The 26,020-nt window shown below is 37.0% G+C and overlaps 1 protein-coding gene across 1 annotated transcript; it reads left to right on the forward strand.

Annotated features, from left to right (window-relative positions):
- Positions 1-633: 633 nt before the first annotated feature.
- On the forward strand, positions 634-26,020 carry LOC126974028 (zinc finger protein 724-like). The gene is made up of 9 exons (XM_050821401.1): positions 634-684; positions 2,401-2,535; positions 4,687-5,265; positions 11,347-11,392; positions 12,290-12,380; positions 14,105-14,179; positions 17,192-17,330; positions 18,104-18,199; positions 23,959-26,020. Exons 1-9 carry the CDS (start codon positions 634-636, stop codon positions 24,130-24,132), a joined length of 1,386 nt encoding a protein of 461 aa, XP_050677358.1. The 3' UTR covers positions 24,133-26,020.

Below are 26,020 nucleotides of genomic sequence, written 5' to 3' on the forward strand. Positions count from 1 at the left end.
TGTCTATTCCTTTGGCCATCTCCCAGTGGTCGAGATGGTATTGAAGATTTCGCCTTTGTGTCTTTCTGACCTAGGTTTTTTTAATATGTCGGCTGTGATAGCATCCTTACCTGGTGATTTATTGCACTTAAGAGCTTCGCTGGCCTATACAACCTTTGACGTTATTACAGCTTTAGTAGTTCTTCCAGTGTCATATAGCTCTGAGCAGTAGATCCTCTAGTGTTCTAACGTAAGTAGACACCCGTCTTTGTCTTCGATGGCACAGGCTCTCGGCTTACGCGCTCCAGGCAGTTCATGTTCACAGTCTCGTCCACCATCTGGATGTGTGGCGGTCCTCCACTTAATCAAGAGATATCTCTTGATTTCTCTTGATTGCTCAGGACCTATCGCGATGCAGGTGCACTGTGGTTGCCCTCTGCCCCAGCTAGGGGTTACAGGAACTTAAATGATAAATGAATTCAGATGTATTTAAAGACATATCGTTCAATTTGCACCAATCATTCAATCTGCTTATATTTGTTGAGGTAATTTGAAAGGAATTTAATGAAATGAAGTCTTAGAAAAAAACTAATATTGAATTATTTTTTGCAGGTTTGCAGGCTGTGTTTAGTTACTGGTGTTAAAATGTACGACATGATAGAAAAAGACTTACATGAGATATACCTAGAAATAACAGGCGTGCCAGTAAGTATTTACTACCCACAACGCAAAAATCATACATTTTGTCGTAATGCACAATAGCTGTTCTCTGGTTTCTACGTAATACAAAGACCACCTATAGTTTGGGTTGATATTCGATTTTTGTTCCACATTTTATTGGCTAACCATAGCCAGTAGACTCCTAATACATAATGTGCCTTGTTTACGACCACGTTTACGTTCGTAAAATTTTATTTTCAGTTTTTTTTTATGTATTTTTCCCAGAAGTGAGGGTTATCACTTTAAAAACATAACAAATTGTTTAGATTTGCAAGAGCGACATCTCATGTCAATTTCCTAATATGCAAATATTGGGGTTGAACAATTTATCATCTGTAAAGTTTCAGTCACTCTGGCGTAAAAGTGTATAAAATTATCACAAATTTTCATTCTAATTTATAATATTAGTAGGAATTATAGGCTTCTCAGACCTGAGAAGAACAGGCGCAAGAAAGCGGCCCTTTTTTAAATTAAAATTGCATTACTATTTTTTTTTTACATTTCGGCATGTATTCTATATCATGCAATTGTAGGTAGGTTAATCTATACCGCTCATAGATTACGTTAATATACTCTTTTTACATAAACAGACGACTCATTCGAGCCATGCGCATAATATATCACCACACACACCTTTTGGGTATCCAAAAGCCATAAAACTTTTCTCTGAACTCAGCCACAGTAATTACACCCCTAAATATAATAACTAATTAATATATTAAATAATAAGTTACATACAAACCCTTATTTCTAGTGTTATAATAATGAAAATAACTAGTTAGAAGAAAAAGGTGAAGTTTTTTGTGAAGGTATATTAAATTTTATAAATGTGCTGACAATGAACAGTCATAATCTTAAATTAAGTGTTGGTATCTGCTGCGCTCCATCTAGATACCGCAGGCGTAGTGAAGTAGAAAAGTGCGGCAAATAATACTACGCCAAAGGGGGCGTAGCGTACTCTAGCCATTCTCTACGTGTGACGTTGACGTGCCAGATGTTCTGTTAAACTTTGCTAATAATTGAAACAAAAAGGTCGGGTTGCGTTGTAAATTTTGTAAAAATAATACTTCTAGAAATAAGAAACTGGGACCACATAATTATCATGAGTAAGTATTCTACTCATTTCAACGTTAAATATACAAAGTCAAGAGTGTCAAGAGGGCACGCACACAAGCATCTAATAGTTGCAGTAATAAAAAAGCTGTTGTTGTTAGGTAGTGCGGAATAGGATATCATCCTCACCATCTGGATGTGTGGCGGTCCTCCACAGTGCGTTTTTCAAGGAGCTTTCTTCCACGTACTACAAAGCTGTGGAATGAGCTTCCTTGTCCGGGACGATACGACATGGGTACCTTCAAAAAAAGTGCGTACACCTTCCTTAAAGGCCGGCAACGCTCCTGTGATTCCTCTGGTGTTGCAAGAGAAGGGCGGCGGTGATCACTTAACAACAGGTGACCCGTACGCTCGTTTGTCCTCCTATTCCATAAAAAAAGAATATAGTTGCAGTTCAGCGGAGAACAATCCTTAATATTTAATTTTATATATTATAATTATATAATTTAAAATTTCTCTTTGACTGACTGTCTATAACCAAGCTGGTATATAGCAAAAAAAGCTTTCTTTGGCAGAGCAAACACTATATCAACGACTTACTTTCCACTTGGCAGATGAAGATTTACATCAGACTTATCTTCGTTACAGGCGTACGCAGATGATCCGCTACCTCAGTTAGCATGTGTGGAATGTATCCACAGACTAAATAATTGCAATCTGTTTAGAAACAAGTGTCGCAGAGCTCACAGGGTGCTCCAGGAAATCATTGACAACTCTGACAATGTGAGTAATATAATAAAAAATAAACACTTTTATCGCTCTGTTATTTAAAGTAGATTAAGTTTTAGAGTAGATTATTTAGACGAATATTTTAATAGTTACGAAGATGACCAACCGAGTGCGCGATACTATGTTGCGGTCTGGTGGCGGGCGAACTAGTGAATAAATTTAATTCAAAGAGGTCGGGACAACATATAGGCTACACATAATCAAGCTAGGTGAAGAAATGTATGTGTATTTGTTGCTGCTTTAAAGCGACCACGTGGACGACGCCGGAGGCTACAGCTTGTCTATTAAAATCTCTTGAAGATTTGTTCCTTCCTCTAACCTGGAAGTTTGTTTTAAATCAGCTTTTAAGTAAACCATTAATTGTTTAGTTTACTCAGATCAACACTTTTATCGCTTCTGTTATTTAAAGTAGATTAAGTTTGCCTTTCAGGCTATATTATTTAGACGAATATTTTAATAGTTACAAAGATGACCAACCGAGTGCGCGATACTATGGTGCGGTCCGGTGGCGGGCGAACTACTGAATAAATTTAATTCAAAGAGGTCGGGATAAAATATAGGCTACACATAATCAAGCTAGCAAGCAGAAATGTATGTGTATTTGTTGCTGCTTTTAAAGCGACCACGTGGACGACGCCGGGGGCTGTAGCTTGATTATAAAAATCTCTTTAAGATTTGTTCGTTCCTCTAACCTGAAAATTTGTTTAAAATCAGCTTTTAAGTAAACCATGAATTGTTTACTTTACTCAGAGCTTGATAATGATATTGAAATTGATGAAATCTTAATGTGACACTCCGCTATTGAAATTAAGTGATAAATTATTGTAAGAATGGTACTTAAATACTAAGAAAACACAAATAATTAAAATTGTTTTCATGAATTTATGTAAGAGTTCATACGCTTCGAAAAACAGTAATGTTACTTCAGGGAACATTGTAAAATCTTAAAATATATAAATTACGTGACACGTTGTTTGTCCGCGATGGACTCCTAAACTAATGAACGGATTTTAATGGGGATTACTTCATGGAGTGCAGTTTGGTCCAACTTGAGAGATAGGATAGTTTTTATTTCGATTTGGGACCCATAATTATTAAATTTCCAATATTTTTTTATAAGGACATATTTTCTATGAGAGAATTTATTGACGCACTGTTTGACAGTTCTGCTGTGAAACAATTTCATTATAACAACAAGGAGCATTTTTTACGAAATAAATATTATTGGCAAATTCCTATAAAACAGTATTTTTTTATTATCTACAGAACAACGTCTGTCGGGTAGCTGACCCTGCGTGCTGTAGGTTAATAAAAAAAGCTTATTAATTAATGTAAGAAAATTTCCTTGTTAGTTGAATTGATCTAGTATTTCCACTTTATAACACTAAATCTTGCATTTGACGTTAAAAAAGTATTTTTTGTTTTTTTTTTTGTAATGTAAGTGAAGTCAATCAATACCATCTGTTAATATTAATTAATAATTAATTCATATTGTCGGAATTTATCCGATGATACTTGCGGTAATCACGGACGAGTAAAATAAGAAGGACTCCGTGTCACATAACAGTGAGGCACGGTAAACGTGTAAATACATAGCCCCACGCATACACTTACACTAATACAAGCCGATCGGCCGCCATTATGAGATCTGCCATCGTCTGTGACAGATCAGTTTGCGTCGCAATAAAATATTATAAAAATGCCGTCATGCGTTGTGAAAAAGTGTTAAAGCAATAACTATAAAAGTATTTGTGGATATATGATTATTTATGGGAGAAAAAATTGTGTTACGGGGTATACCGCACACACACCAGCCTAAAGTAATAGTATATCTACTAACATGCCGGACAAACCTCTGTGATTTTTGGCCTGTTATATAATAATAAATTGTAATTCTATTTTTCATAATAAAAAAAAAAAAAGGTGCTTCACTTACTAATGTCACGAGTCATTCTTTTTTACCAGTCCGTGGCGGTAATAACCATTCTCATTAAACGAATATTACAAAAAAAAATATAGCATGAAATAATATCAAGTATTTGTAAAAAATAACAAAAAGATGTTCTATTTTTACGTAGATTTTTTTAAAGTTTTACTTTTATAGATATAACTTTGTATGCTTATGACCTACGATATTGATTTCAGGTAAGTATGGATAAAATTAAAAATATAGATCGTGATTCAGCCCTGTTGACAAGTAATCTTACAAAAGTTGTGAATATAAATAGCTATGATTGTAGTTTGGTTTACAATGACGCCAATGAAACTATAAAACAGTTAAAATTTGAAGAACATTACAGCAGTGATGTTGAATATAAAAGTGTTGATACAATTGAAAATAACATTGATATTAATGATGATGACGCGATAATTAATAATGAACATCCGCTATTTTTGGAAATCGACACTGATAATACAAGCAGACATACAACATCAAAAGATTCGAACGTAGAACAGAACGGTGTCAACGTGAGTCAGAAGTGGGATGACATACGGATATTGTGGAGAGGTAGAAAGAGAAGGCCTAGGGCACGGACTGGTTTTAAAGATTCACTCGAAGATAAGTTTGTGATAACCGACTTGACGTACGAAGAACAACTTGCGGAAGTGCACAAGAGACGGGAATCTGCGAATTATAAGAATAGCACTTACAGGTGTACGCTGTGTTTCAAAGGGTTTTTGGATGAGGACGCCTTTAAAGCGCATATGATGAGGCATACTCGAGTAAGTTTATTGTTATTACACATACATTATGACTAAACGCACACACACATCCTAAATTATGTATAAAAAGTTATTTTTAATTAGTTGCATAACTACCTCAGTCATAGTCACTTACCTTAAAATATGTTGATATCTGTTTTCTTTAATCTATATACAGTCGTGGTCAACTAATTAGGGACATTCAGGATAGTGAAGAGAAATAACCGGTTATGTAAATATAAATATAAAACCCTATTGATTTCTCAGTAACTATTATTTGCATAGTTTGGTCCAATTATTATGCAATAAATGGCTGTAAATAAAAGATTTTTTGGCTGTAAATGAAATTAAGGTTGAATTTAAGGTATAATTCTGTAGCTGGACATTTAATTAAGGAAAGTAAAGTAAAATGAAAAAGAGAGTTAAATAAAACTAGTAATCTCCAGTAATTTAATTTCTTTAGCAACTCCATTTTATTACGTGTAAAATTCAGTACCCAGTAGCAAGACCTTTGTTAGTAACTATCGCTAGATACCGATGTGGCATAGACATTATCAGTTTCTGACATGTTTCGACAGGAATGTTTGACCATGCCTCGCAAAAAGCTTCATTAAGTTCATCTAAAAATATGGTACGATAAGTGGCAACTTTTTTCTTGATTTCGTGCCAAAGGTGCTCGGTTGAGGTCCGGGCTATTTGCTGGCCAATCTAGCACTGATACCGACTGACTGTTGTGAAACGACTTGACTGAACGGGTGGTATGTTTCGGGTCGTTTTCATGCTGAAACGTTCATATAATAGGGAGATGTTCCTCAGCGTAGGGAAGCATAGTTTCCTCTGATATTGCCTTGTATTGATGTTGGTCTAAATACCGCTGAACTTTCCTCACAGGTGCCACTCTACGTCCACAAAATGAACCCCACATTTTAATGTTTCCACCGCCATGTTTCACCTGCTTTTTTGTGAGTCTTGGATTCATTTCCGCTTTTACAGGATGCCGTACGAATTTCCTTCCATTTGAAGAAATCAAATTAACCTTGGCTTCGTCAGAATAATACATGTTGCCATTGGGCGTAGGTCCAATGTAAATATTTACTTGCAAACGTCAAACGTGCATTTCTATATTCTTTCTTTAACAACGGTACTTTGCGAGCCACTCCTTCGAACAACCCTGCTTCTATCAGACGTCGTCCAACGGTCCAGAGTGTCCCTAATTAGTTGACCACGACTGTATATAGATATATAGACTATTTTCATTATATATATACATATATAATGAAAATGTGTCTTTGTTTGAGGCTCTTTCAAGCCTAAACCATTGATCGTATCGACATGAAACTACCACCATTCGATGGGAAATATTATCCAAAACTGTTTAATGTTACTTATTTTTGGAATTCCAACGTTCCTTCCTTTTATTCAATTCCCACAGCGAAGCGGGCGGGAAGGGCTAGTATTTTATATTTTACAACTGGGAAGAGACTGACCCCCAAGTCACGGGCCATCCTAGTTCTGGGGGTCGAAGGTAATAAATTTAAGCAGAAATGCTTATTCTGTTTAGGGTCACAATCCGTCGATTATTCCGTACAAGTCCGGACTTTTAGACTCTAGTCCGAATTTTGTCTGACTCTTTAACATAAAAGTATTTTTTCTATAGTTGCATTTTACGCTAGGGACATATAGAATATTTATTGAAGTGAAAAAATCTTTAGCCGCGTTGGGCACTTTTTTGGTGGGGGAAAATATATAAGCCATAAGCATCGCGTCACCGACATACTCGTGACTGGCGCACGCAATTAATAAATAATTAGAAAAATAAATATAAGGAAATAATATATATATATATATATATATATATATATATATATATATATATATATATATATATATGTATACTTTTTGGATAGATGAAAGCTGGGGTGATGATGTGATTTCGTGTCATTGAAATGATTAAAGCAGTATACCTGTAGTTATACAGCTGACGTATTGTGCAACATTAGTGCTGTATCTTATAAGTGAAATTGAATGGATTTAGTGAAAAGTTCAATGTGCATTGTTGAAATAGTGTTTTTGTTTGACTAATATATCATTGAAAATACATTGAAATTAATAATTTTATTTATTATTAAACATCGGCCGTCTGCACAGTTGGCATTTTTTTATTATTACGTTTATTTTTTATCTTAAGGCCTATCACACATGACACACTTTTTCTGCTATCGAGTCTGCGGCACATAAAAAGTTTTTTGGCAGATATTTCACAGATTCAACGCACACGAGGTACACTTTCGATCATTTTGTCGGCAGAACTGTAGGGACGTACGCAAAATGGAAGCACAGAGATTGCAGTGTATTATTTCGTACTTGAGATATAAAAAAGAAGAAGAAAAAGAGAATTTTGGGTTCATCCTTTTCTTTCAGAAAGATTATTAAAGGGACTGTTTTATAATAAACATTCCGTTCTAAAACTATATACAAATAAATTTGCACACTATCATACTCTGCCAAAGATGTTTCATACTCATCATAGTGCTGGTCTGTTTTCTATTTCTCGTATCAACATCGATACATCGATGTCTAGCGCCAATCACTAGCAAGTGCAGACTACAGACTAAAACTAAACGTCACTTGAGTTAGCGCGTGTAGAAGCAAACTTTATATTTTTGGCGCTCTTTACGGCACGGTGCGACGCGGTCTGTCAGATCTACGGGGATATTTTGTGTGTCAGACTTTTTGCGTCACTGCATATAATTCTATCGGTTTTATTATCACGGACTAAAAAATGCGTCACGGATAGTCTGTCGTCTGTGATAGGCCTAACTTGCAGTTTTGAAAGAACGCCTTTAAAGCGGACTTGGTGATGCTTTCAGGAATGCGGGGAATATGAATGCGGGATTTGTAAAGTGCACTATAAGACTTTAGCGAAGCTCTACAAACACATATCGGGTGTACACTTGATGAGATACAGCTGCAAACGTTGCCCGTTTACAACGTTGCATATGTAAGTTATTTCTAACCTATATTTGACGGCCCATTTAGCCCAGTGATTAGTGACAGGGTCATTAACCACTATACCTACTATACTAGAGGTCCCGGGTTCGAATTCTGGTAGGCGCAAACATTTATATCAAATACTAGCTGATACCCGGGACTTCGTTCGCGTAAACACATGACTAAACACGTAGTACTTATAAAAATCTTTATCTTTCATTTAATTTCATCTTTATTTCTTAAAACTTTTTATTAAATGATATCGCCATATTTGATCAATTTATATAGAAATAATCTGATAGATAGTTAACAACTGTAAGTAATCTACCGACTATAATTAGCTAAAATTAAGTTTCTTTTTACCTCCTAAGAGAAGGAAAGATATAAAGGATTGAGTACCCCGCTTGCAGCTGCCCGCAGCGCACGGTTGTTGTGCGAACGCGATACCAATGTTTCGTTCACCTACCCGCAATACCGCGAGTCGCGGAAGTGATAACACTGTTGTTTGTGATACTGTGCAATGTAAGGAATGCAAATTAGTGGTAAATGAACTATTGGCTTTTGTGAGTAATAAAATAGATACTTTACCAGAAACGGGTATCATACAAATATGTTTAAGTGCATACAGTTGCGATGAAATCGAGTCTGCGCGATTGATAGCGTACAAATTATTAGCACCAACAAAAAAATTCATGCGGAGAAGAGATGGCTCGGAACAAAAGGGCCTACAGGATATAATAAAACTAATAAAAGAATACGATCCGGATTGCTTGCCTACATTTGTGGCAAAAAATCTTAACAAGCTACCACCAATTACTTTTGATCACATAGATGTGACTACATTTTTAAAAGAAATGTCAATATTAAAGAGTGAGGTAGCCAATATTAAGGCGACATCTTTGAATAGTGACAAGTTTACATCGAATTCTGATTTTGAATACTTGAAACAAGAAATTGAACAAGTAAAACGTATGTTGCAATTTAACTTGCAAACCGAACAAAGTAGCTGTGAACGATCTCAACGCAATGATAGAGACCCTAAAAATCAAAAACAACAACAGAATACCTCGCAAGAATCTGTTTCTAAGAAATCTGTTAAGGCTTCTAGTGTTCATTTGTTTTCTCCATGTGCGCCGGATAATAAAACCAATGGCACTATATGTGTTGAGAGTACTCTGAGGGATTGGTACTCCGATCCAAGTGTGACCGCCATGAAGGCATTGGATACCCCTACTAATACACCATCGTATAGAGATATAACGGTGAATACGAATTTTAAAAAGCCAAGTTATATTTCCAAGCCCGAAAATGACAACTTTGTTCTAGTGGAACATAGAAAAAGAAAGAAGCTCGTTAACTCAAGTGGTACAGCTCAGATTTCTACCAAGTTAAGAGTGGCGGATTTAACATCGGCAGTGTATGTTTCTCGAGTAAATAAATCGACCTCGGCAGATGACATCCGGGAGTATATTAAAGACATGGGTGAGGAGTGTGTGAAAGTGGAATTATTAACGCAAAAAAATGAAACGCAATTCACATCTTATAAAATTATTGTAAGTAAAAACAAGTTAGATCGCTTCCTGAAACCGGACTTTTGGCCAGAGGGGATCAAATTTAGAATTTATCGAGACTTTATACCGAAAGGTAAGGTAGAAAAACTAAATAGTAATAAGAAATATAATGGACCATAAGTCAACTCAATTTTCTATTATATCGTATAACTGTAAATCGATCAAAAGATCGATTCAATGTGTTAAGAACTTAACTATTAGAGCTGATATTGTAGTTCTTCAAGAGACATGGCTCCTTCCACATGATCTTAATTTCGTCAATGAGATAAGTAAAAATTTTAGTAGTATTGCCAAATCGTCAGTTGATACATCCGTAGGAATGTTAAAAGGTCGGCCTTACGGCGGTCTTGCAATATTATGGAATAATAATGAATTCCACGCAGTAACTCCGATTGAATGTAGTAGTAATCGAATCGCGGCTGTAAAAATACATATGGGATCAAGATTATTTTTAGTAATTAATGTCTATATGCCCGTCGACCACACGGACAACATGTCGGAGTTCATAGATTGTCTTGGTCAGATTAGTGCAATAATTGAAGAGTCGAATGTAGAGTGTGCTTATGTGCTGGGAGACTTTAATTCCCACCCTTCGGCTAATTTCGGCAGAGAAATGATAAAATTTTGTAAAGATATGGAATTGGAATGCATTGATATTAATTATTTAGGGCTTGAGTCAAATCATTTTACATTTATGAGCGAGTCCAGCGGCTCTCAGAGCTGGCTGGATCACTGTCTCACTACTTGTGCAGCGTCACAAATTGTAGCCGACGTAAAGATTTTATACGATGTGACGTGGTCAGATCATTATCCCATATGTATTACATGTTGCATCCCTGAAAATGTTGTACCTGCGGTGGTAACTGGCAGTGATGATGGTTTAGTGAAGGTAAAATGGGGGTCACGTAGTAATGAGCAAATAAATAAATTTCAAAAGTATTGCTATGAACACTTCGACAATTTCCCAGGTGTATTTCACTGTAATTGTAATAGTCATAAAACTTGTTCGCATTATAAAGAATACTTCTCGAGTATAGAACTGTACTACAATTTTATCGTTGATGTATTGCAGAAGGCAGCATTAATAAGTTCGCGTCCGACGCACCTTCATACTAAAAAAAAACATGTGACGGGGTGGAATTACTATGTCAGAGACAGTCATCAGTTAGCAAGATTATATTTTAAAACCTGGGTTAGTGCGGGAAAACCTAGTAATGGGGAGCTTTACGAGAAAATGAAAATAAGTAGAAGGGAATTCAAAAATAAACTTAAATGGAGCCAACAAAACGAAGAATCCATTAAAATGAATATTTTAGCAACACATCAGAAAGAAAACAATTTTATAAAATTTTGGAATGCAACCAAAAGACTACAGGGTAAGGAATGTAGGCCGGTATCCATAGATGGGTCTAAAGAAATTTCACATATTGCCAACATATTTAAAACTAAATTTAGAGCCAAACCCCTGACCACAAATTGTGTGGTCGACACCAAAAAAGTACCAAGGTCAGAGTTAGATTCTTCCGGTTGTTTTATACAGTTTACGCCTGAAGATATTAGAAATACAGTTAAATCTATTAAACGCGGTAAGTCACCTGGGCATGATGGTCTTAGTGTCGAACACATAGTGTGGGGTACAGATAAAGTATACCATCATTTATGTACATTTTTTAATCTATGCATAAAATATGAATTTTTACCGGTTTCTTTAACAAAAACATTAGTAGTTCCTATCGTTAAAAATAAAACAGGCAATTTAAATGATTCTGCAAATTACAGGCCCATCTCGCTTGGCACAATTATTAGTAAAGTTCTGGAGCGTCTAATTCACCCGGTATTGCAAAGATTTATCAATATTGATGACGCACAATTTGGTTTCCGACCAGGTTTGTCAACGGATTCAGCTATCGTTACACTAAAGAGTTGTGTGAGCTATTATACAGAACGTAGAACCTCGGTATATGCATGCTTTCTTGACCTAAGTAAAGCCTTTGACCTGGTCAATTATGACATTCTTTGGAAAAAGCTTTCTGCTACGAAAGCTCCTACTGAGATCATAAATTTATTAAAATTTTGGTACGGAAACCAAATAAACTGCGTTAAATGGGGTGACACCCTATCTAGTGGCTACAGACTAGATTGCGGTGTGAGACAAGGAGGGTTGACTTCTCCTGATCTGTTCAATCTTTACATCAACGATTTGATCGTCGAACTCAGGAGGGCCAGAATAGGCTGTCATGTGGGAAATATATGCATCAATAATTTAAGTTACGCTGATGATATGGTCCTGCTGAGTCCGTCGATCAAAGGGTTACGTAAATTAATATCAATATGCGAAAATTATGCTAACAGTCATGGATTGAAGTATAATGTTAATAAAACCGTGTTTATGGTATTTAAATCTGGAAAGGGTCCAGAAAATATTCCTGGGGTATATCTGAATGAGAATAGTGTAAAAATTGTAAATCAATTCAAATATTTAGGTCATATCTTAACGGAAGATCTGAAAGACGACTACGATATTGAGAGGGAGCGAAGGGCGCTCTCGGTACGTAGCAACATGATAGCACGAAGGTTTGCAAAGTGCAGCAATGAGGTGAAAACAACACTATTTAAAACTTATTGCCTGTGTATGTACACCTGCCAACTGTGGTGTAATTATTCAAACAAGACCTTAAGTTCACTAAGAGTGCAATATAATGATTCCTATCGAGCTCTTATGAAACTTCCAAGGTATTGCAGTGCTGCAAGTATGTTTGCGAGAGCGAGAGTGCCCGACTTCTTCGCAATAATTCGCACAAGAATTGCTTCTTTTTGGGATCGAATGAGACGCTCCACCAACGGAATTCTGATGACTGTCTCTAACAATGTATATAATAACGATATTTTCAAAAGATGGATGGACATCCATCTTAATAAAAATAGAAAATAAGATATTTAATATAAGTAAGTAATTTGTAATTTATTTAATTTAATTTTTTTGCATGGTTAGTTAATTCGATTTAGTTGTAATTTAATTGTAATTTTGATTTTAATTTGTATTTTCTATGGGTTATGCCTGAAATAAATGATTATTATTATTATTATTATTATAAAAATCCTAATTAGTTTTTCATTTTAAACTATTCTTTCAATTTGATTTCTGAACGACGGGGAGTACATCAAAGGAATAATGAAATTGTTGTTTTTATTTAATTCCCAGCATTTCATATTTATTCACCTTTTAAAGCTTCTCTGGACTTCCACAAACAATTCAAGACCAAAATTAGCCAAATCGGTCCAGCCCTTCTCGAGTTTTAGCGAGACTAACGAACAGCAATTCATTTTTATATATAAAGATTGTGTTGAGCAGGTTATCAACTGTAAAGTTGATACTGTAGATGGAGCCATAACCTGATTGTTATCAATATTTATGAGCTTTACGTCACTCGAACGGCTGGCTCAGTGGCTGTATCACTTGGCGTTGCGTAGAAACATCGCTTCATTGTGTGTCTTCTACCGCATTTATATTTCACCTATAGGATATCATCCCCATAATCTGGATGTGTAGCGGTCCTCCACAGTGCAGTTTTCAATGAACTTTGTTCCACGTACAACCAAGCTGTGGAATAATCTTCCTTGTGCGGTGTTTCCAGGACGATACGACATGGGTACCAAAAATGGGTGGTAAAAAGCGCGTACACCTTTCTAAAGGAGAATATCACCAAGCCAAGTTCGAGTGACGCATGGATCGTAAATCTTTTAATATCTTGTTAAACTCTCAGGTTGTGGCTTCATCTACAGGATCTACTTTACAGTTGATAACCTGCTCAACCCAATAATCGCATATTAGGAAATTGACTTGAGATGTCGCTCTTTAATCCTACTAATATTATAAATGTGAAAGTTTGTATGTCTGGATGTATGTTTGAACTTCTTTAACGCAAAATCTACTGAATAGATTTTGATGAAACTTTACAATAATATAGCTTACACACCAGAATAACAAATAGGCTATAATTTATAAAACTATAGTGTGAATTATACAAAATATAAAAGAAGTGTGATTGTTACTAATGAATACAACTAGCGCCATCTCTTATCAATTTATATGGCAAAACAACGTTTGCCGGGTCAGATAGTTTGTAATAAATATACAAATTATAGTTGTACCATAATTTATGAACGATGCGGGACTCGAACTCGCGCCTTTCGGGTTCTGTCCAAGCAGTCTTACAAATAGGGTATATTTATCTCTCCAACAAATACAATACTAATGGCGGATTTCTCAACCTAAGAATATGTTCTTTTTATTTCAGAGCATTAGCTCGAAGTCACGACAGATGGCATGATGGGAAGAAGTTCCATTGTCAACACTGCTCTCAAGAATTTAAGTGAGTAAATATACTTTAATGTTACAATAAATTTAAGCCAATGCCTTAGGTACAATTAACAACTAGACTCATAATCATGCTTAAAAATTGTCCGAAGCAAAACTCTGCCTACGCGTCGATTAGGCAGACTTATCATTTAGTTGTGCTTCGACCGCGCTTTGAATACGACGCCCCGCAATGCTAAAAAGTGCAGTGAAAAAAGAGTGTCGTATTTCAGGTAAATGCCACTTTAAATTAACAAAATTGTGTGACTAATTTGACGTTTTAAATCATTTTGCTGATTTATTCGTGAACGAGTTAACGAACAATAATTATTATCAACTTCATATCGTTCGTAAACGTAGACAAACAAACTCAAGCATGTCCCGTCGAACATACTGCGGATTTTCAAATTTTTATTTAAAGGCAAGAATTGGCTGAATTAATACTAAAAAAACCCATTACATTTGGATAATTGTGTATATCCGCAAAGTAACGCCTACTTCAATAAATTTTCTTAAACCTGGCCTGTTTTCATCGGTTGTCTAACAGCAAGAGGCCCTATATAGACGTATTAAGTAGCGGTAGGCGATTATGAGATATACTAATGATATCATTCGATTACAAAAATGTCTGGAGATATCTCGATTATTAAAATTAGTAGTTACTGATTTAATAAGTACCTAATTTTTTAAATAAAACACTTTTAAAGGATTACAACGCGTGTAATTGTAACGGTTTTACATTAGATGTTTGCGTAATAGTTACATTTTTATTTTAGTTAATAATTTTCTTACATTGGGCAAACCAGACGTAATATCTCAAGCCGACCGAAAGAACACATTGCGGATATCAAACACAGACGTCACTCTAAGTCAGCTGTATGTGAACACATAACAGAACGTCCTAACCACTACATCCGGTTCGACCAACCAAAAGTTTTGGTAAAAGAGAATAGATTTCTCCCAAGACTGGTACGTGAAGCCATCGAAATTAAAAAAAACACACATTTCAATAGAGAAGATGGTCTAAAATTATCTAACACCAGAAAAGAAGAGGACACTGTCAGTAAATTTTGCCAAAAACCATCTATGTACAGCAAATACCACCTCCGAGGAAATAAATCGCGCTAAACTTCATAATGACAACTATGACAAATACTATCTTTGTCTCACTTCATCTGCAGTCCCCCTGAAAACGAGATCTGGAAAGGTCTTGTAACGTCGGGTTAACTAAAATAAGAATGTAACTTTTACGCAAACATCTAATGTAATTTCGTTACAATTACACGCGTTTTAATCCTTTAAAAGTGTTTTATTTAAATGTGTAACACTCGCGTTAATCAAAGAAAGTACTAAGTACCTAATTGTGTCCCCGAGTCGACTGTTGTGGAAGTAGCGCACATAACGTGGGAAGGAAGGAGACAGCACTATGCACCACGCTGATTACGCTCGCACAAAATAATATTTTTTGCTCTTAATAGTGATTTTCATTATTATAACTCTAGAAGTAAAGGATTGCTTGTAACTAATTCTAGTAGGCTTCATAAGATATATAATAGCTTTAAGGGTAAATGTATACACTTCAATAATAAAGTCCCAGCCACTGTTCAAGCATTATCTATAAATTAATTTAAATGTTTTATAAAAAAAATGGCTCTGTCGTAAATCCTATTACTCCACTGCTGAATATCTAAATGATCGGACAGCCTGAGACTAGATTGTGATTATTTTATAGCGATAGAAATGACTGTACAATATTGTATATTTTTATTGAAAAGAGCGCAAAAAAAGAATGCTGGTAGAGTTTCTTGCACCGCTTCTTCTCTCTCAGAGCGCCATTTGTTTACGAAGCGGTAGTAGTATCTAGTAGTTATTAGAAATGACATCAAAAAGAATTCTAAAGGAATCAATTTTGAGAAAATAAATGCCTTTTATCGTTACAAAAGTCTACCTACTACCTATTATAATAATTGAATAACGTTGTATCTGACTTGAACATAAACTGCAACGAACCAGGAGGTCTATTACCAAAATCGAAAGCCGAAGTTTCGGTCCGAAACGAAAGAACGACGAACTTCAAATTAAATCTTATTACGAAAGTACTTCGGATCCGAATAGTGCGGACGGTTTTCGCTTCGGAACCATAGACACAAGTTAATTTGGGAATAAGGTAAACGAAAGACAAAATGTCTAATCGCGAACTTCGTTGCGATCTTCGGATCCGAAACACTTTCGTAATAAGAAATATTACGATCCCTCAACCGAAACTTCGTATTTCGATTTTCGTAATAGGGCTCCTGTATATCATTATAGTACTTTAAGAATATCGTTTTCATGATGAGTATTGAATTTAGGTAGATACACAAAAAGATAATTGAATAAGCACAAATTCTCTTTATTATTAATATTACCATAAAGGTATCTAACCATATCTAATGATGAAAATCACAAAGACAGCTTCTGTCTTTTAGTCCGGTCAATTTAGACCAAAAAAAGAATGAGAGTGAAGTTACATGAAGTCCCAACAAGCTGAAAATCAGAGAAATTGTTCAAAACATAATCATAAACAATGTTTAAAAGTTCCCCATCATTCCCTTGTATAGATTTTTTTTTATTCAAGGTCAAAGGTCAAAAAAATGAGGTTATCGCGATTTTCAGCAAAACGGTATGTTTTATCATAAAAGTATCTCAGACAAAAATTGTAGATCATAAAATTATCTATAAAAAACTTACTTTTTTCTTACGTGCCACCGTTTCTGAGATATAACGATTCAAAAAGTTATAAAAGTTGTTATCGTCATAATATGCAGCTATTTCAGTTTGTTGGGACTTTATGTAACTTCGAATGTCTAAATTGACCGGACTATTTAAGCCAAACAGGCGTCATCGACTCTCAACTTCGAGTTTCTCTTTCTCTAGTTATTGCAACAGTATTAGTAATACTAATTATGACGTATATTCGATTATAGTAATCATTAATAATCGCCCACCGCTGCTATTTACATCTGTAGCCTTAAATGTTCACTTTCAGTACACTAACCACGTACATGAGCCACTTGCGTATAAAACACCCAACCGACTTCGTTTGTGAGCTGTGCGGGTATTCGTTCGTCAGCGAGAAAGGGAAGTATCAACACAGGAGTCTGAAGCATCGACTGGATGACTTTCAGGTGAGATTGAGACGAGAGTACTCACTCAGTGAGGCGAGTAGCCTCACACTTCACACCGCTACACTAACGCCACCGCTCCAACACCCGCTCCTCACTTCTCTTTACTCGTTACAATGATCTAGAGGTCTATTACCAAAATCGAAAGCCGAAGTTTCGATCCGAAACGAAAGATCGACGAACTTCGAATGAAATACTATTACCAAAGTTTTTCAGACCCGAATAGTGCGGACGGATTTCGTTTCGGAACCATAGACATAACCATAAAAGTGAAGTTGTAGTTACGATCATAATAATGACAAACAACGAAAAAGTAAATGTCAAGAAGATTGGGAAATAAGGGAAACGAAAAACAAAATGTCTAATGGCGAACTTCGGATCGAACTTTCGGATCCGAAACTCTTTCGTAATAGGATGATTTACGATCCGTCAACCGAAATTTCGCATTTCGACTTTGGTAATAGGGCTCCTGAATAAAAAGATCAGTCGGCGAGTATTTGACAATCGACTGCATGTCTACATTGAGGATCCCGTGCGCCGGTAGGTATGTTTTCGTACTTGCTTTACTTAACCAGTGGCAGGCTCCTTTGCACAAGAAGCCGGCTAGGTTATGGGTACCACAACGGCGCCTATTTCTGCCGTGAATGTTCTGTTGGCATATCAATTACCATCAGCTGTAATTATTAACATGAAATAAAAACATTTAGCACGGCCTGGTCCGCTTGTGGATACTATGCAATAGAAAAGAGATCTTAACTTTACTGTTATTGTTGTAGATTCCCGACGATGGTCCTCGGTGTGAAAAGTGTAACATACAATTTCGGTCTGACGAGGCCTATGAGAAACATATAAGTGTTTCGTTAAGACACACTGCAGCCCCGTAAGTATTATATTATTCATTCATCACATATTAAAAAGAAATAATTGCTCTTTTATCGCTAGGGACTAAGGATGGTGTAATGTTCCTCGTTTGCTCACGAGTGTAACAACTTATTTAAATGTATTTATGTATGTTTATATGAATTTTTGTATGTTTAAGTAAGTATATTGTGTTAAATATATCGTTGTCTTGTAACCCATAACACAGGCTATATATGCCTTAACTTAACTTGGGGCAAGATAATTTGTGTAAAAAGTGTGTGTCAATATTATGTAGCAATACACCCGGACACGTCCGCACGCAACCAATAGCCGTTTAGAACTGGCCTTCCGCTGTACTATGCATTCGTTATATAGCACTCAACGTCACACGGTTAATGTCACTGTCGATGTTGTGACAGTGACAATGATAGTTAACACATACTCTGTTAAGACTAGATGTCAATACACTACATTTGGGTTGTATGATATTAGCTGTTATAGTTAAGGGTTAAGGCAAATTGAACGTTTTAACGTTTTTTCAAATTTAAAATTTAGTCATAGCTGACTTTAAATGACTGCGGAATGTGTTGCTCTATCGTATGCAATAACCCTAATGAAGGACCTCCGAATGGTCTGAAACTAGTCGGTACCCACACCGATAAATCGTGATTAAAACCATAATAATAAATAATATATCGAGTCGCGACATATCCGCCTTGTTTAAAAAAATAGTATAGGATAAAACTTGGATTCTTTACTAAAAATTTTTTTTATAAAATCAAAACTACTGGGCCACACTCTGTAAATTTTTTATGGGACCAATTGGCATCTATTCTGCATCGAAAAAAATACGTAAATCGGATCATAAATCTCAGATTAATCGGTGTACATACATAAAAAAAAATACCGATCGAATTGATAACCTCTTCCATTTTGAAGTCGGTTAAAAATAAGCAACAACTCCTCATACTTCGCACTTAAATTTTGTGACTAAATAGGTGATACCAAAGTGTTTTGTAAGGCGCCTTTTTCTGCCGTGAAGCAGTAATGTGTAAGCATTTTTGTGTTTCGGTCTGAAGGGCGCCGTAGCTAGTGAAATTACTGGGCAAATGAGACTTAACATCTTATGTCTCAAGGTGACGAGCGCAAATTCTGAGCGTGTCCCTCAGAATTTTTGGGCTTTTCAAGAATCCTGAGCGGACTGCATTGTAATTGCTTGCTCGTCTCGTCTTATATAAACATGAAAAAATATTAAAACCTTTTTATTATGTGTAGTGTATTGACATCTAGTCTGAGCTGACTATGTGTTAACAATCATTGTCACTGTCATGACATCGACAGTGACATTAACCGTGTGACGTTGAGTGCTATATACGGAATGCACAGTACAGCGGAAGTTCAGTTGTAATCGGCTATCGGTTGCGAGCGGACGTCCCCGGGTGTAGTGCTACATTGTGAAGAATAGTTATTTCACTCGTGACCAAACGTGGAACATGACACAATTAATAAATGTGTATTATTTTATACAATGGAACCAATTTGGGCTTAAAAATTATGGGCTTTGTGGCAGAACAATGCTTGGGAGACACTGGTTTAGACCATAAAATAGTGTATAGATAAGCTGACAGCTTGAAAACGCGTGACGTTTGAATTGTTGGTGTGTATGCTCACTGTTTACGACTTGTCATTCAAAAGTAGTTACACGAACAATAGATTCTCTTTCCTCTTCTATCTCCGTTAAATATATTGTTCCCTATATATTTTTTCAGTATATTGTAAGTATATACCATACTGATCCTAGTATTTATAAGTATTGGTTTTTCCAATTTTAGAGTAGCCAATGAGTACAGGAAGCCATCACTCAGAAAGAAGGGGATAAGGTTGGCGGGCTTCCGACGAGAGCGTGTTCTTGAAGAACCTTTGTCGTGTGAACAGGTAGGGACATGTTATTTATTTACTATGTACTAACACTTTATCAACTAATCATCATCGACGGAAGACGTCTACAGCTGGACAAAGGCCTCCCCCAAATATCTCCACGACGATCGGTCCTGCGCTGCCCTCATCCAACGTATTCCGGCGTTCTTGACCAGATGGTCGGTCCATCTTGTGGGGGCCTACCAACACTGCGTCTTCCGGTACGTGGTCGCCATTCGAAGACTTTTCTGCCCCATCTGTCCGCATATCGCATATTATTACTAAGAATTTGGCTGCAGGACAGGCTACGGCTAATGAAACACAATAATGCTTACACATTACTGCTTCACGGTAGAAATAGGCGCCGTCGTGGTACCCATAAACCCCGGTAAATCAAAGAGAATTTAAAAGGAAAAATAATAAATTTTGATACAATATTGTATGTCCGCCATTTTTACAGTGTGACGTACAGTTAAACAGCGTGCACGAATATAACGCGCACTTCAGAAGGGAACACCCCGACAAGAATCGAACCGTGTACCCGACGATTAAGGCGCCTTGTATGTGTGAAATCTGCGGGAGGATTTTTCAGGTAATTCATTACATCAAATTCAAATATTCTTCTTCGAGTGCCTTCTCCTCAGCGGCGAAAGAAGAAATTTTATTAAACTAAGTATTAGCACGGACTAGTAAAAAAATAAGGACTCCGTGTCACCTTACATAACCTTGTAGCACCAAAACAAGCCGATTAACGTGTAAATACATAGGCCCCACGCACACACTTACACTACTACAGGCTGATAGGCGGCCATTATGAGAAATGTCATCGTCTGTGACAGATCAGTTTGCGTCTCAATAAAATATTTTAAAAATGCCGTCGTGCATTGTGATAACGTCTAAAAACAATACTACGGAACATCAAAAGTAATTGTGGCCAAATATGACTATAAATGTGACACACACACTAGCTTAAAGGTGCCTCACTTGCTAATATCACGGCGAGGAGTCCTTCTTTTTTTACTAGTCCGTGAGTATTAGATACGATTGTGGGTTTTGTATTTTACGAGAGTTTCTTTTTTCTTTTACTTATACTGCAGTGATTTTTTTTAGAGTCACGTAGTTTGTTTGGCAAATAATAATAAATAATAATTTTTATATTTGACCCCTCAGGACGATTGGGTAAAGGGATTTTCTCATTGCTTCTATAGGATCAGCGATGTATTGACGCGAATAGACACTTTTTTTATATATACAAGAGGGGACAAACGGGCAAGAGGCTCACGGGATGGGGGGAGGTGAGGCAACCGCCCATGGACATCCGCAACAACACGTGTCAAGAGATGCGTTCCCGTCCTTTAATGTCCCCCACATTCTTGTTCATTTCAATGTTCTTTTCTAGAAGGTCCCTAAGTCATACCGGTTCGGGAAAACCGCAGCCGGTAATTGATTCCACAAAGTGGCTGTGCGAGGCAAGAAATTTCTTGCAAAACGCGCGGTTGTGGAATGCCAGACGTCAACGTGACGAGGATGGTACTTTGCACGTAATGTCCGGTGGGGGAATCCGGCCGCTGAAATCAACCCGATCAGCACCTCTGAGCACTCCCCGTGATAAATGCGGTAGAAGATGCAGAGAGCACCCACATCTCTACGCTTATAGTGAAGTACTGTCTCGCCTTACTGAGTACACCAAGCTTTTAAGAGCCCAGTTTGGCCTTCTCTTCCAAGTGACCACAGAACTGAACGTCGCTCGAGATATTTCGATGCCCAGTATGCCAATACAGGCTGTGGCAGTTAGAGGAGTGATCTCGAATCGAGGGTATTCGACAAAGGGAGGCTTTTTAGTGATGAACGCACAAACTTATGTCTTCTTGGGGTTGAATTGGACTAAATTTAGTCGCCCCATTCCGAGACTTTGCAAAGCATAGTCTTAAAATAGTCGTCAAAACATATAAAAAAAAATTGTAATTTTGGACTTCTGGCGTGTATTGTTTGAGCATAATATCTATAGTTAATATTATAAAGAAGAAAGATTTGAAAATTTGTTTGTTTGCATTGAAAAGGCTGGGCAACTACTGAACCGATTAGAATAATTATTTCACTGTTGGGAATCTACATTATCCCCGGATGTTATAGGCTATATTAAATTTTCAAAAATTTGGGATCCTTACTAAAAGTCCAGTAATGTAACCCAAAGTGTAAAAATACGTACGCGGACGACGACGCGGGGTATCAGCTAGTTTATTTATATGGTATAAAACTCCCACATTTTATTAAAATTAAAAAAACTACGTTTAAAAAAACCGACTTCAAAAACTGAAATGTATCATATTTCATTTTAGTTTATTATATTTATACTAGCTGACCCAGCAAACGTTGTATTGCCGATATTAAAATCGCGATACAAAAGTAACTGTTGATCGTTGATGGGTGAAAATTTGAAGTTGTATGTATTTTTTAATGCTGACTCATAATCAAACAAATTTAAAACAAAATGTCAAAAAAATTAAAAAAAAAAAAAATCGTGTGGACCACCCTTAACATTTAGTATGAAAAATAGATGTTGGCCGATTCTCAGACCTACTCAATATGCTCACAAAATTTCATGAGAATCGGTCAAGCCGTTTCGGAGGAGTACGGGAACGAACATTGTGACACGAGAATTTTATATATAAGATTAATTTAAATTTATAGTTATTTGATACTTTTGAGTTTTTGAATTCGGGTTTTTTAAACATAGTTTTTTTTTATTTTTTACTTTATAGTGTCAGTTAATAGTTATAATATTTGTTCTACCTGAATGAAAACTCCTAAGAAAGCCATACACAAAAAACAATTATATCATCGAGGAAAACAAAAATTTTCAAAAAAATGTTCATAAAATGAAAACTACTGGGCCAACGTATGTAAATTTTTTATAGGACTAAATGGCATCTATTCTGCATCGAACAAAGGTTACGTAAATCGGATGATAAATCTCAGTATCGGTGTACATACCTAAAAAAATACCGATCGTATTGATAACCTCCTCTTTTTTGAAGTCGGTTAATAAAATGAGTCAACTCCCATAAATGTCCAGAGCCGCGCTGTGCTGAGAGATCACCGGTGGACTCATACCGGCGAGACACCGTTCAGGTGTACGGACTGTGGCAAGACCTTCAGCTCAAGAAAACAGTTGGTCGTTCACGAACATGTGCACACTGACGAACGAAAAACTTTCCAGTGCGGGTTGTGCGCCAGAGAGTTTTCTACGCGGGGAAATTGTCGTCGGCATATGAGTGTAAGCGGTTTTTTTATATTCCCAAGGGCTTGAAAAAGAATAGGGAAGTCCCTGGCCCAAGTGTTTTACCATTGAGAGCCTTCTTAGCACAGGTTGCCGGATTATGGTTACCACAACGGTGCCTATTTCTGCCGTGAAGCAGTAATGTTTAAGCATTATTGTGTTTCGGTCTGCAGGGCGCCGTAGCTAGTGAAATTACTGGGCAAATGAGACTTAACATCTTATGTCTCAAGGTGACGAGCGCAATAGTACTGCCGCTCAGAATTTTTTGGTTTTTCAAGAGTCCTGTGCGGCACCGCATTGTAATAGGCAGTTACAATAATCGAACGTCCTGCTCGTCTCGTCCCTTATAGTTACAAAAAAAAGACAGTAATGGATTCAGGCCCTTCAGTTTCGGTGTGAATAATTTACACATTACTGCTTCACGGCAGAAATAGGCGCCGTTTTGTTAATCATAATCTAGCCGGCACCCTGTGCAAGGGAGCCTCCCACTGGTAAACTGGTCTTAACTTCTTTTCCGTTATCAAAGGTTTCTATAGTGTTTTAAGATATAAAACTTGATAATTTTCTATCTAGGTCCACACAACTATTCGACCGCACCAATGCGAACTGTGCGGCAAATGTTTCAAAACGCCACACGAAAAGAAATCTCACTGTGATTACGTGCATCTTAAGAAGCCGTGGCCTCGGAAGAGCCGGGGGAAACTGAATGTTAAAGACACTGTGAAGGTAAAGTTGGTGTGTTTTTAATTAAATTCGTCTACAGGATCTACTTTACAGTTGATAACCTTGGGTTGAGCACCCAAATAATAGCATATAAGAAATTGACTTGAGGTGTCGATCTTTCAAATTCAAAAAAATTGTTATATTGAGTTATACTGTAAGTTGAACAAGAAATTAATGTTATTATTTGGTGACGTTGGCTATTTGGCTAGTCCTAATGAGTCCTAGCAACACCGCGTCCAGAATTGAACTATTGTGTTCGCTATTCATACTTATAGATCGTCGCTAAGCCCTGCCGCATTTACCAACCGCAGTATCTTCAAGACGCGAGTATTACAGATAGCATCTGGGAGCAGGGTGAGGTTACGCTTATGCATTTGTGGGCCGCAATTGCAGAGGAGATGAAGAGGCGTTTCATCGGCCTCGAGGCAAAATCTGCAAGTTCTTTCGTTTTTTATTCCGACCACACTGAGGTGCTGTTTAGGCGACAGTGCCCAGTTAGCATCCTGGTGAGTATGCATAGGTTTTTCCTGCTCAATGATAGGGCTTCATTCGCATTTCTGTTATTGAGTGCCTTTATCAGTGCTTTGGAATGGTTTATACCTGTTGATCTTCTCCAGCGTTCCAGGTGTGGAATGCGGGGAATGGAGCTCTTAGGCAGTCCTCAAATATGTTACGGTGCGTATTGGACTGCTTTAGCTGCAGCTCTTGCGAGCTCATCGGCCATTTCATTGCCCATGATTCCGGCATGCCCTGGGGCCGATATGAGGATCACTCTATTTTTTATGCCTAATGTGTTTAGGCAGTCAGTACAGTTTTTGGCTAATTTTGACGCCGTCAAGTCTCCGTCTAAAGCCATAAATGCTGCCTGACTGTCAGAGTGAATGTATATTAATGTTTTGTTAGAAGTAGCCTTTTTGGATATTTGTTTCCGAACATTCTAAAATGGCGTATAACTCTGCTTGAAATATGGAGGCAAATCCCCAGGTTTGTGCTGGATTTAAACCTGAGGCGTTCTCCATAGACTCCACATTTATTTTCCATTTTGTACACATCGGTGAACCATAAGACGCTCCCATCTTTCCACAAGACTTTGTTGTTCATTCAGTCGTCCCTAGAAGGTAGTTCCGCAATTTAGTGTTTGACAGTGGTTAATTTTGGAGTCATTTGATCGGGCATCATGCCTATTATGTAGTGTTGCAAAACTGAGTGAAACAAGGCATACCAAGATTTACGATCCATGCGTCGCTCGATCAGTTGGCTCAGTTTGAAGAGCGCTCGGACGGAACCCGAGAGGTCGATCGATAAATTTATTTAAACTCATCCCAAAAGTGAGGTATATCACTTTAAAAATAAAAAAATTTTTGTGTATTTAAATTTTTTCCACTATTGAGAGGTTCTTAGAATGCTGTCTATATCGGCACCACAAAGGTGTCTTCTTCTATCGCCAAGCATTGTTGCAAACTCTGGTCGAACTTCATCCGAAAGAAATGCCGGATTTAGATGTCTGAAGGTCTTCCGTTGGTGACCACTGTACAAATGATCTGCATCACAGTACTTTGGAAATTTTCAGGTCCATATCATGGTCCGATTGCAACCCCCCACTTATAAGATGTAGTTTTTATATACCTTCGATGCCAGTTGTCTTAGTGCCTACAAACTGCATCTTTGGAATCGCTTTCCCTCCTGGGCGAACACTGTATTGATGTATTTTATGATGATCGGTCTTGCGCTGCCTTCATCCAACGTATTCCGGCGATCTTGACCAGATCGTCGGTCCATCTTGTGGGGGGCCTACCAACATTGCGTAAATGTCTTTTAAAGAATAAACTCTTTTTGTACAGATGGAAACAGATGACATGACATGTGCGAGCGAGATGGACTACAAAGAAGAATTACACTAATTTTCATAACA

The sequence above is a fragment of the Leptidea sinapis genome, chromosome 2 (genome assembly GCF_905404315.1).
Source record: "Leptidea sinapis chromosome 2, ilLepSina1.1, whole genome shotgun sequence".
Taxonomy (NCBI): domain Eukaryota; kingdom Metazoa; phylum Arthropoda; class Insecta; order Lepidoptera; family Pieridae; genus Leptidea; species Leptidea sinapis.